Below are 12783 nucleotides of genomic sequence, written 5' to 3' on the forward strand. Positions count from 1 at the left end.
CGTGCCCTCTCCCAAACTATGCTTATCAAAAAAATTATATATAATTTATAATTAAAAATAGACGACTTTGTGAACCTTCACTTCACTCGTCACTCATCATGTTCATTTTTTATGAGGGAAAGGGACTTCAGACTGTTTTCAATGACGCTGCAGTTGGCGAACAAAATCCCTTGGCTGCAGAAAAGTTGACCTCCATTGTGATTACTTATTTATCTAAACACCGCCCTAGAGTTCGGTTGGTGTAAGTGCAGTGGGTTAACTTAAGGGGCTCCTGCACAGTGCACACACACTGCTTCATTATTTTAATTATTTCATTATAAAGTAGTAGTTGTATGACTATTTCATTCAACCCCGTTGTTATTCATAATCCTCCATGGGATGGATGAATCAAGTGTTACGTAATTCATTTATTATCGTTTTATTGTATGTTTTTATTTTCTACGATAAAAGGTTTCATTCATTCAAAGGTTTCATTCATCGTTGTAAAGTGTTTTGCTAGCGTCTACATTTTTTCAAGTTTCAATTACTTCTTAATAATCAATAATTAGGCTGCATACTTTGTATGATTTGCAAAAAAAAAACGGTCCCGCTCCCCGGTTTATTCCCAGTGGAGTTGGTCCCTAGATTAAATAAAGAATACTCATGCAGTAGCAGAGCTGACTCTAATGGGGCGCAAGGCGTAAGCACACTGAAATGCTTAAACTTTCATATTTAACTGTATGCCTCGTTTGTACACCGCTTTATATAAATCACTTTTTAATACATTTAACTTGACGTTTGAGTTGCAAGAGAAAGCGTGAGAAATGTATCAGCATAGCCGGTTATATATAGCTTTCTTCACCACCTAGTATTTTGGGGATTTTATTATTCAGTTTTATTTGATTGTTACCAATTGTATGTTCTTTTTTGTGGGGAGGAGGGGATAGTTGATACATTTAGTATTTATTTCATTGATCCAATCGATAGACGTTTGCGTCAAGGGATGACCCTACATATTGTGGCCAACCAAATCCGGATAATTTTAAGTTTGCTTTCTAGCTTTAATGGGGCATTATTATTATTTTTCCTATAAGCACTTACTTTGAGGCAAGATAGTGTATGTTGTTAATTATGGGCCCTGGCGAACCCACAGACCTATAATTCACTTCATCAGTCACACCTTTATCACTGCTACTATTTCACCTCTGTGATAAAATATGAATATGTTTTGATGACTGATGCCATTTATTTAATGATTGTAAGTTATTACGTTATTGTAAGTTATTACGTTATTATGTCTCGGCTCTAGAGCGTTTCTCAATTCGTCAAGTCTTTCTTTCTCAAATTATACGGCAGCAGTCAAGTTGATTCCTTAAAACGCCTACATAGTGTGACTGGAACTGCATTGTTGAAATGGTTACACCATTCCCAAGGGGAGTGGTTTGAATGAATGGGTTTCATCAAGACTTTATATCTATAGAGCATGACGATTGACTTATTATTTGCAATGTCATCAAGGAGGGATGGACTTTAGATTGGAGGAAAGACTTTAGATTGGCAGTTTGGTCTGAGATGAAGAAAAAGGAGTTGGACACAAGAACAGAACATATCTGGATAGTTACATTAACGTTTAATAAAACAGTGGGTCTCTAGGTGGGCTGTGGCACTCCGAAGCCGGGGTGAGACTGGGGAATGCGTAGCCCTTCAAATCGTCTACTGTGATACATGTATAAATATCTAGTGATGTACACATACACTCTGGCATGACTCAACACAAACCAAGTTTAAAAAACAACCTTGGCAGTTGGACCAATCGTAAAGAACGCCAACAACTCGTGTCTTTTGCTGGATATTTACAGCCTCGGGAATAAAGCTCTCGACGTGAAGTTCCACGTACAAAACGGCTTGAAAAACAAAACCAAAAGAACGACAACCCAATGTCGGATTGGGTTAGTGATATTCAAAATGTCTTCGCGTTTGTAAGATTTCATAACTTACGCACACACATCGTACACACAGTGAAAATACTACACAGACATTCAAGGTGTAAACACAGAAAGCCTGAGAGAATGGATCCCCCGTGGAGGAGAAGTGATCACACTTTGGTTGGAGATGAACTGGCAGCTCTCGTGTCTAGCACCGCCGCGGACCGTACAGGACGTAATTCGATGGTTTGAAAATAACCGCAATGTTGTTCAAAAAGCTAGACAGTACAAATGTAGAAATATACAAACAGAAAAACATAGAAATGCATCATATGCATTCATAAGGCCCAAGTGCTAGTATAGGGTTGTGTTATGATATATTTACGACATGCAATTCAAGTGGTGAAAATGTCGATATGTAAAAGCAGAGCTGTTTTTATGGCTGTTGAATAAGCATAAATATTGTTTAAAAAAGTTAACACATCTACTGCAATGCAATCAAGAAATAGTTTGGTAAATGTTAAGTGTGGAAATAATCAGTTTGTAACAAATCAGATCTCCCCACTGCAACATGCGCTCCAAATGTCTAACTTTGTCAGCATCTCTCTAAAGAGAGAGGGAAAGCCATGTCCATTAAAGCCTTTGCGGAAGTTTAGCTTTCATCCACAAATAGGAACTAGCAAAATTGCGAAAACCCCCCCAGAAAAAAGGAAGTCATAGCAGAGTTTAAAAGAACATGAAAGGCCTTGTGAAAGATATTTGACAGGTTACATACTTGATGTGTGACTCAACAACAAGTCATTGTGCCATCATCCCGTAACAGCAATAGACTTGAACCATTCATGCGATGCATATTTTGATAAAAGTTCCATAACACCGGCTAGGCCAGTTTGTGATTCTGTTTGTGCGAATCAGTCCGGATGTAACTAGTTTTGAAAATGTAAAATCCTATTTGTTTACCGTTTATTGTGTTTAGAGTTCCTAGAGACTGAGAGACAAAGAGACCAGCTGCACCGACCCGACGCACCTCTCTCTATCTGCACCATAAAGACCTCCACCCTGGAAGTGGAGGCGATGGAGGTGGAGGGCGTGGTCGACGGCGTGGCCCCCCCACTTCAGCTCATGTTCTCCAGGTACACCGAGAGCAGCGGGCAGGGGGGCTGGAAGTCCTCCTGCTTGTTGACCACCTCCGTCTGACGAGAGCCGTTACAGTCGGAGCCTGCCGAGGGTGGGAACACACACACACACACACACACACACACAGACACACACACACACGTTAAGAGAATTTCCACAAACAAAAAAAATGCTTCTAAAATACATTTTCTACACCAGCTTTAACTTAACCAAATCTCCCCAATCCCCAAGACCATTTCATACTTAATAACGATAAACTTCTTCTGCATGAACCTGAAAATGACCACGTAGCTTCAGCCCTTCAGCCCAGTTTTCCCCTCTGGAACCCCTGAGCATGTGCTCCCAGCCCAAGAGCATTGTGGGTAACGTAGTTCTGGGTGTACTCACTTGCAGACACCAGGTCCATGTACTGGCACAGGGCGTGGAGCAGCAGTCTCTCAAAGCTGTAGAGCAAACACAAGCCGGATGTGGCCACAAAAATCACATTTGTCATGGGTTTGAATTCACAATACCCATGACCTTCACCATCTAGCTGTTGATTGCTAATCCAACACACAATTAGCAATGAAGGAATTGTCCAACGTGTCAGTGAATGCCAATGTAAATGAGGGTAAGGGTTGAGGAATATAGCAGACTTTGGGGGATTATCGTAGGGCTGAACGATTAATTACATTTGCGATAATATCGCAATATGACAAAACAAGATTTTCTAACCGCAAAGGCTGCGATTTGATTGGTCACGTGACTTGCGAGTGAGCCGAGCGGAGCAAGCAGCGCAGGCAGGGAGAGACGCTGCGCTTTAACCTCCTGCACAATGGCCTCAGGCTCGTCAGAAGAGTGCACAGCTGAAAGTTTGGTACCAAAGAGGGGCGGCACATCAGTTGTGTGGAATTATTTTGGCTATAAAAAAGACGATGCTGCTTAACTGTCCCGCATTTCGATCACAGCCTCGTCGGCCTTGAAAAAAAAAAAACACCTCAGCGCACCAAATCAGCCGGCCGAGACCTCGCTAAAGAGGTGGTCTCGGTTAGCTTGAGATGTGAAAGCGAACACACCTCGGTCTGATCCAGTTCTAAAAAGCATACGCCTCTTTGGACGTAACAGGCACCCGCTCAGCCGCGCGCATTATGGGAATTATTGTTTGATTAGCGGTAACAGCCAGGGACGTGCACAGGAGTTTTGAGGGGCAGGTGCGGAATTATTGACGGGGGGGTTGGATCGCGGACGAGCGCTATTGCGGGCACGATTGTTGACGGGGGGGGGGCTCAAGCACCCCTAGGGCCTTATGTGTGCACGTGCCTGGTAACAGCACATTGTCGGACGGTCGGGTGAAAATGAGTTGTGGCTCAACATGGAGCAAAGAGGAGACGGAATGTCTATTGGATATTTGGGCAGATGCCCACATAGAACGTATGCTGGCAAACACACATAAAAATGCCGATGCATTTAACACATTCAGCACCAGGATGAGGGAGAAGGAGTTCGAAAATAAATCTGATATTGTTTATTATGAAACAGATAGATTTCTTGCTTGTATCTGTTGAAAAATACATGAGAAGAGGACCTTGAAAAAATAATCGCATCTTAAATCGCAATCGCAATATTGAGGGGAAAAAATCGCAATTAGATTATTTTCCAAAATCGTTCAGCCCTAGATTATCGCCCGGGATCTAACACCCCTGAGGCCTACGCTGTTCTGATACTTTATCACAGCAGATGCTTTGATAATGATAGAGGCGCTGCCGGGGGTTACCTGCTGGCCAGGTTGGCGGTGTAGACGGCTTGCGGTTGGGCGTTGAAGAAGTTCAACACTCCCTCCTCCAGCACTTCCAGAGTTCCCTGGGGAAGACAGAGCCCACAGCAGCAGGGTTATGCAGATATCCTGGGCTAAACGCTGGGGAATCGGCCCACTTGGCAAGTCTCATGTTGGACCACGGACGTCATTGGCCTGGGCCAGCCCGGGCCAGGGCGGGGCCAGGTTGGGCCAGGGCGCGGGCCAGACGGACTCACCATGGGGATCTGCTTGTGTCTCAGACTGAAGCGCAGGCGTCGGTCGATCCGCAGGAAGCAGGCTTGAGCGGGGAACACGTCAGCCACTGTGGAAGAACGGTGGTCAGTGATCGGTCGTCAATAGATCATTATTACCATCAATAATAATCACCCATTAATTGTGTGAACTAACTGTTACCGTGTGTTAAAAAATACATACGTTCTTCATACTGCAGTATGATCTGGTGAAAAAAAGCTATTACAGCAAACTGAATAGACGATGAAAGGTACAACACTGAACTAGACCATGCTCTGCCTTGAATTACTGACAAACAGTGACGAAATAACGATAAACCATGCCTTTATAAAAGCCAAGAAAGAAGGGTTTTGTTGTATGCAGGGAAATTGTTTGTGCTTGGCACTATCAACATCAACATATATATATATATATATGGTGAGTGTTGGGTGTGTTCCTCTCACTGTTCGTCTGCTCCTTGAGGAGTCGGCTCTTGCTCTTCCGGGCCTCCTGCTCCAGCAGAGCCAGCAGCCGCTCCTGCTCCTCCCCCGAGCGGTTCATGAAGTCATCCCAGTGCTGCCAAACAAGGGCACCCAGGAAGTCAACCACAGCAAGTGGACCACAGGAAGTCAACCACAGGAAGTGCCGTTAAACACAAAATCGTGTTTATGTTAGCAGTGAAATAAACAATAACGATCGGAGCGATTTGATCTAATCGTTACGCGATTAACAACGAATAACAAACAATCATTTAATTTCATCCTCTTCCATGCATACTAGGAACGTTATGGGTCTCATGGGTTAAACATTCTCTGGGTGGAGGTGGAGAACAAGAGGTGGCGGCTGGCAGCTCCCCAGGAGGGACAGACCTCGGCGTAGCATTCGTTGGTGCAGGCCTCCGTGAAGATGGAGGGTAGGGCCGGGTGGGAGCCCACCTCCAGCTCCTCCACGCAGCACTCCTCCTTCTCCAGCAGGTTGGCCAGGTGGAGGGCTGGGGGGTGGGGGGTGGGGGGGGGATGATGTAAGAGGTGGAGGAGAAGAAACACAGAGAACAGAGAGAGGTTCTGATGAGGAACTTGAGTCGGCTGTGTGGGAAGGTGATGGAGCTTAGGTTTAGTGAAGTGCTTCATCATTAATCATGGCATCATCTGGCTGGGGGTCCTACAGTTCTCCAGGCGCTGCAGGCTCTTCTTGCCCTTGGCGCGCGGCGTGAGGTCAGAGTTGCGGTTGGCCTTGCTGATGTAGAACTGCTTCTTCCGGGCCGAGGACAGGCGCTTGGCCGGGGAGCCGGGCAGAGAGGAGCAGCGCCGCTCCTCGATCAGGCTGAGGGGACCGGGAGGAACATCTGGGTTATTAACACACTCCTCTTTGATGGACTCCTTATCACCAGTTCACCTAGACTCTGCATAGCCTCCCCCCCCCACACACCCCACTTATGCACTTATTGTATGTTGTACGTCCTGGCACTTAATGTACACACTGTATTGCATTGCACTGCATTTTATGTTGTACGTCCTGGTACTTAGAAATAGTTCTTAGCATTGTGCAGCATCTTACCCTAGCTGTCTTTGTTGCATACGGGGAATGGGTTAACCTAGAGATTGTTAGTGGTTCTATGAACATCTTTACTCTAGCGACAGCGAAATATATTGTTGTTTCTCTTTCTTCTGACGAATGTACTTATTGTCACAAATTTAAATGTACCGGGAACACACTCTACTTGAAGAATTCCTTCAAGTAGAGTATAATTTGACTTAACTATTACTATTCATTGTACTGTTCTACTATTTCGGGGTTTTCCAGGAGGGTGTATGTAAATGGAAAAACAGTGAATCTGAATTACAGGTCATTAAGGAGTAGGCAGGATTTAAGACATCTGTTCAATAAAGGCCTACAGATCTTGAACACGACAACTCTATCAACACTGTACTCTACACACTGAAGTAGTACTTGAGTGAAGGGTACTTATTCCGCTACTGTGCAGACAATGCAGAGGCTGTAGGGCTCTGAGTGCAGCATATTTTCCCAGCTCATGTCCAGATCTGCCAGCTTTGGTGAAACTGGGTCAGTGGGTCTCGGATTCAAACCACGCCCCCAACCGAACACCCCACGCCTGTCATTGGCCAGCGGGTTGTGCTGACGCCATATTTAGCGCTTGCCCTGCATAGCCTCAGTGTTATGGCTTCATGTTTAGAAGAAATATATGTATGATGCAATGATCCATTTTTTCTGGTGATTTTATAGACATCAAATAATAATTTTTTTCTATTTATTTAATAGTTTTAAAAAGTAATGATTTGAGCCATGGTTGTAAAACTACTTGATTATGTTTATGAAATGTTTTTGACATACATTTCAAGAATTATTGCAATCATGCAATGGAATAAATACCAGAGTTGGTAAACAGTAAGCAGCTCACTGGTGCTGCAAGCAACCCCAACTGCCCAAACCGTACTGGAAACCAATACATACATAAGGCTACACCAAGCCGGTTACAAAACCAGTACACTGCCTATTGGTCGATATATACACCAGCATGAAATGCATTGCAGAAATATTGACAGCGCTAAAATGAAAGATGTAATACAATTCTTTAACTAAGGAGCCGATAAAGTCGTGCAGCGTTGGGCTTTAAAACCCAAGCTCCTTTAATAGATGTGACAGCTAACGCTAACAGAGGAACAGATTGGCTTTGACTCACATGAGATCCTGTTCTTCATGGCGATCATTGGACAAAACAACCATCTTACGCATATGAGGGTAACCTACGACGTCTTTGTAATTGTGCACAATAAATAAATAAACAGACTATTTGAAGATAGATAGGACTCAAGTATACAGGGCTGTTAGCTTCTATTGGAGATCTGATGGCAAACAACACAGAATGTATCCGCCCACACGAGTGACAAAGCAGCGCCACCAGGGGGCGCCACCGGGGAGCGCCACTGGGGGGGGCGCCACCAGAGGGCGCCACACGCACCTCTTCAAATAGACACTTAGGCCTACAGGACGGTAATGGGAACTAAAGAAATCAATTAAGAATAAAAACGTTTAAAAATGTGTATTATATACATATTATATACATATAATATGTATGTACATACATTATAAGAGAATATCGTCAAACAATTATAGTTAAATGTGAGACTCCAATGCCAAAATAATACTTTAGATTAATGCACTCTTCGTTCATTAAGCGGTTTTTTTTTTTAAATTGATTTTCCCTTCCCTTAAATAATTTGTCACTATGCTTTCCGATCACGTTGTTGTTAGTGTTTGTGTGCATGTTACCATAACAGCACATTTAATGGGTCTGTCTGGGCCAATAAGGTATTGTTCTGAAAAGGTCGCAGTCCTGAAGACTTTCCACCGCCAGGATACAGAGGCCTTCATATTGTTTACCTTTTTACGGTTTTAAGTTTTTTTTTCCGCAGTGCTAAATAAATATTTATTCACATCTTATTGTGTGTCAGAAGCTGGTTGTACCAAACTAAGCGATCTCCGTTTTAAAGGTCCTGTGATGCGGACATGAGGTCGGAGGAGGGGATCCGACATCTCTCTCCTTTTTATCCGAGAAGGGATGAATCCGGGAAGGAAGAAGACGTTCCGCCGCAAAGACTCACTGTTCTCAACCACCTGTGAGAGATCGGGGAATGTAATGAAGATTTGCGTCAATCTCATGCCTGCCCTGGCCCTCTCCAAGGACCCCCTGGACCCCGAAGAAGAGAGTCAGGATCACAGCCACAGATTAATCCTCAAAGAGGAGATACGCATCCCGACTGCCACTAACGAGGACCGTAACCCTGAGAAAGATAAACCCAGCGGTCGGCCAGGCAATGTCAGGCGTTCGGTTTTAACTTTTAATGGAGCCACAAGAGTCCATCTTAACCCGGTGTTTGTACTTCCCCCGATCGCTAAATCCAACAGCACCCTTTGGAGGCGCCCTGTTCACTACGACCACGCGAAGACTGTGGTGTCTGCTGCACCGCCTAACCCGGGTGGGGCAGCCCTGTCCAGCCACGGTGGGGTATCCAGCCGGAGGGGTTTATCTAGCCTGGGTGGGGTATCTTACCAGGGTGGGGTATATGACATGGGTAGTGTATATACCAAGGGTTGGGTGTCTGATCAGGGTGGGGTATCTAGCCTGGGAGTGGCATATGACCAGAGTGGGGTATCTAGCCTAAGTGGGGTATCTAGTCAGGGTGGTTTATTTGACCAGGGTGGGGTATCTAGCCAGACTGGGGTATCTAGCCAGACTGGGGTATATGACCAGAGTGGGGTATCTATCCAGAGTGGGGTATATGACCAGAGTGGGGTATATGATCAGAGTGGGGTATCTAACCATAGTGGGTTACCTAGCCAGAGTGGGGTATATAACCAGGCTGGGGTCTATGACCAGACCGGGGTATCTGACCAGGTTGGATTATCTAGCCAGGGAGTGGTATATGACCAGGGTAGGATATCTAGCCAGAGTGGGGTATCTAACCCGGGCGGGATTATAGAGCAGGATGAGAGATTAAGGAGCTGTGAATACACAGCCTCCACTACAGACGGTCCACCAGACACCAGCCTCTGGACAGACAGAACTCTGCCATCTGAATGTGTAAGGAATCAATACTTCCATATTAGTCAATATTTTCCATTTACCAAGTATAACATTTAGAAATGTACAATATCTCTCCTTCACAGGCAGAATCAGAATACAAACGTTTCCTGCAAATAAATATCTGGGTTTCAACCCTGTAGGACTTTTTAAATGAGCTGTTTAGTTTATATCAGCAGTGTTTTCAAAATTTCCTCTCTCTCCAATGCTCTCTAATAAAATCAAATGTACTATTCACGCTTGTTTAAAGTAGACATAAACACTGAGTGAAGAACCAAAGCTAGTTTATATAAAAAAGACAAATATACAAATGGTCATCTGATATAAAAGAAGAAAATATGTCAGATAAACATACAGTAGACAGGAGCTCTGTTAGAGTCCATTTCCTGTCACTGACGACAGACCACAGAGATGTCTAATCAAATGAGGACCGCATTAACCCTCAGTCCCCGTCTGCCTCCTCCTCCTCCCTCTCAGTGTTCCCCAGAGCCCCACCTACCAGACGTCTCCCTGGCCAGTCTGAGGCTGCTGCTGCACAGGGTGACTGACCGTGTTGGCCGGAGGTCCGGCTCCAGGAGGGGGGACATCGGGGGGCTCCATTGGGCTGGGTCTGGGTCTGAGGGGTCTAGCAGCCAGCTCTCGATAGAACGGACCGTGCTTCAGCGTCTGAGAGGGAGCAGGGTGGAGGAGGAGGAGAGGCTGGGAGGTGCCGGGTAAGATGCTATGAAGATAGCGATTAGAGTCGCTAATGGATGGACTCTGCATCCTGTTATCACTCAGATCGATGTGATGTTATTACGCCGTTTGGATTGGGAAACAGAAAGCTCATGAATGATGTACAAGGAGGGCAGCCATATGAAGCCGGGTTCATCAAGTGAAGTCACGGAATGACTATTATTGTGGAGGGATTCCTGGAGATGCTGTATGTGTTCTTGTTTGTTCTTGTTCTTGTTCTTGTTTGTTCTCGCAAGTCACTTTCTACCTGTATTCATTTCTAGACAAACTCTCATGGGAGTTTGTAGACTGTGATCCCATGTGTGATCATCACAGTCATCAAACTCCCATGGGAGTTTGTAGATTGTGATCCCATGTGTGGTCTTCAGTCTACAAACTCCCATGGGAGTTTGTAGACTGTGAAGACCACACATGAAATCACTTGGGATCTACAAACTCCCATGTGAGTTTGTAGATAAAACATACTCCTATGGGAGTTTATAGACTGTGATCCCATGTGTGATGACCACACATGGGCTCTCACCAGCCTCTAACATTTTGTGACCTTTCACAGGAAAGGACGAGTATTACTGCCAGGGGGGGACTGGAGCCAGAGGAGACTCCGGCCCAGGGCCCTGCCCCCCATCTGCCCGGGGAACCGACCCCCTGTCCTGCTGACCATGTCCACAGGGAACCCCCTCCTCCCCCATCACACCCCCCACCCCCAGCAGAGACCCCCCACCGTGAAGACACAAGAAGTAACAACGCTTTTAAAGCAATATATTTTTTAATGTTTACAGCGGAGTATCCCAAATAAATATATGTATATATATTATTTTATTTGATATTTTCCTATATTCACCGTCTTTGTCTCTCACGATGTGCAAAGGTAAATGATGGTATCTACATTCAAGTATTGAGCGCTATAATTGAAACATGTGATTCAGTGGATTAATTAAATGTTTGATGATGGAAATGAACATTGTTTGGATATTCTGTCTTCAAAACACTGCCATGTAGATGATTTTAAGCTCATCGGAGATTTACTGACTACGGTATGGATCTGAAGACGATGATATTGGATTTCCTACTTGCTCTACTACACTAATATTACAACACTAATAAATCAGCTTCATTCTCAATGATTTTTTGGTAAAAAATAAAAACACAAATAATAATACACAAATCAACAGACTAACAAATAACAATAGGTATCCACAGATAATCTGTGAATACCTAACAATTGAGACGACAGATGCAAACGCATAGTAAAAACAAAAACGAAATCTTGACCTAACAAAGGCAGCTCCAGTGGTTAGACCCTGGAATGATATAAACACCCTTTAATAAAATATAGTTTTCACATCAATCCGGGAACTTTTCGTTAGGTTTCCCGGACGGTTTGATTCAACGTGATGGTTATTCATTGCTGCACAAACACAGTAAAATAATCCAGCAGTACTAATGCTACAAAGAGGAAAGTTAACTGAATCTGGCAGTTAATGTTTCCCTATTCTGCTAATGGGTTGGAATGAACGATGTTGGCTAACGTTGCGTCCAGTGTCCACGGCCTGAGTAGGAACCAAAATAAGAAAGTTTGATTGTCGATTGATTTTAATCACTTAATACCTTGGTTTAGTTTCTGTACCCAAACACCACTGTTTCCTTTACGTATATAAATATAGTATGATTTGCATTGGTTTAATCACATGCAGCATTTGTAAATGTAACTTTCATAAATATACTGACCCTCCCTTGGTTTTTCACCACATTGTACGTTTTTTTTTACATTCTTAGATAAAACCGTAACCATCCATGTAGCATGGACAGTAAAGCTACATGTCACCACAGGGAATCGAACCCAGGTCTCTCACAACACGGCGGCCAGGAATCCCTCTGGCCCGGAATTAATCCACTTACCAAAGAGATATTTTGGTACATACTGGCGACATACTAAACAGAGAAAAGGATAAACACAGACTAGGACAAACACTGGGGCCATGACAGTACGTTTGGGGGGTCTGGTATCCATAGTTAGGGGTGAAAGGGGAAGAATGAGGCACCGTACTCCATGGTTCAGATGGTGGCCTCTGAGGTACAGCACCTCCAAGGTTTCCTACCAGCGAGAAGCTGGTACAACCACTTGGATTCCTTTAGTGTCCCCGTGATGCTGACCTCCAGCAGCAGCAGCAGTGGTGGCAGTAGACCCACCCGCCCGGCCCCCCAGGGCGGTCTCCGCACGCGTCCGTGGATCACACCTTGCTGTCCTGTGTGCTGCAGCTGCCTACGATGAAGAGCATCGCTGGGTCCTTGGGGGAGGGTTTGCCGGGGCTCTTGAAGGCCGCGTCCAGGTTCTCCGGACTTGTTCCTCCACGCTGTCGCCGCTCCCGTTGACGCTGCTGCCCGACCCCGTCGCTGGT

At 44.8% G+C, this 12783-nt stretch overlaps 2 protein-coding genes across 2 annotated transcripts in view; one reads left to right on the forward strand and one right to left on the reverse strand.

Annotated features, from left to right (window-relative positions):
* Positions 1-1590: 1590 nt before the first annotated feature.
* On the reverse strand, positions 1591-7916 carry r3hdm4 (R3H domain containing 4). The gene is made up of 8 exons (XM_084473463.1): positions 7748-7916; positions 6212-6369; positions 5916-6037; positions 5511-5622; positions 5052-5137; positions 4795-4880; positions 3429-3484; positions 1591-3123 (listed from the first exon to the last, which is right to left on the reverse strand). The coding sequence occupies exons 1-8, from the start codon at positions 7798-7800 to the stop codon at positions 3020-3022; spliced, it is 777 nt and encodes a 258-aa protein (XP_084329589.1). The 5' UTR covers positions 7801-7916; the 3' UTR covers positions 1591-3019.
* An 809-nt stretch (positions 7917-8725) lies between these two features.
* The window catches only part of LOC311353706 (AT-rich interactive domain-containing protein 3A-like), a gene marked incomplete at its 5' end in the record, with an annotated part of 11589 nt that continues 7531 nt past the window's right edge, over positions 8726-12783 (forward strand). The window contains 3 exons of the mRNA XM_084473594.1: positions 8726-8843; positions 10137-10362; positions 10938-11121. Coding sequence (XP_084329720.1) covers positions 8726-8843; positions 10137-10362; positions 10938-11121 — 528 coding nt within the window. The remainder of the gene's footprint in view (positions 8844-10136; positions 10363-10937; positions 11122-12783) is intronic.

Source organism: Micromesistius poutassou (assembly GCF_964030765.1).
Source record: "Micromesistius poutassou genome assembly, chromosome: 9".
In the NCBI taxonomy this organism is placed as follows: domain Eukaryota; kingdom Metazoa; phylum Chordata; class Actinopteri; order Gadiformes; family Gadidae; genus Micromesistius; species Micromesistius poutassou.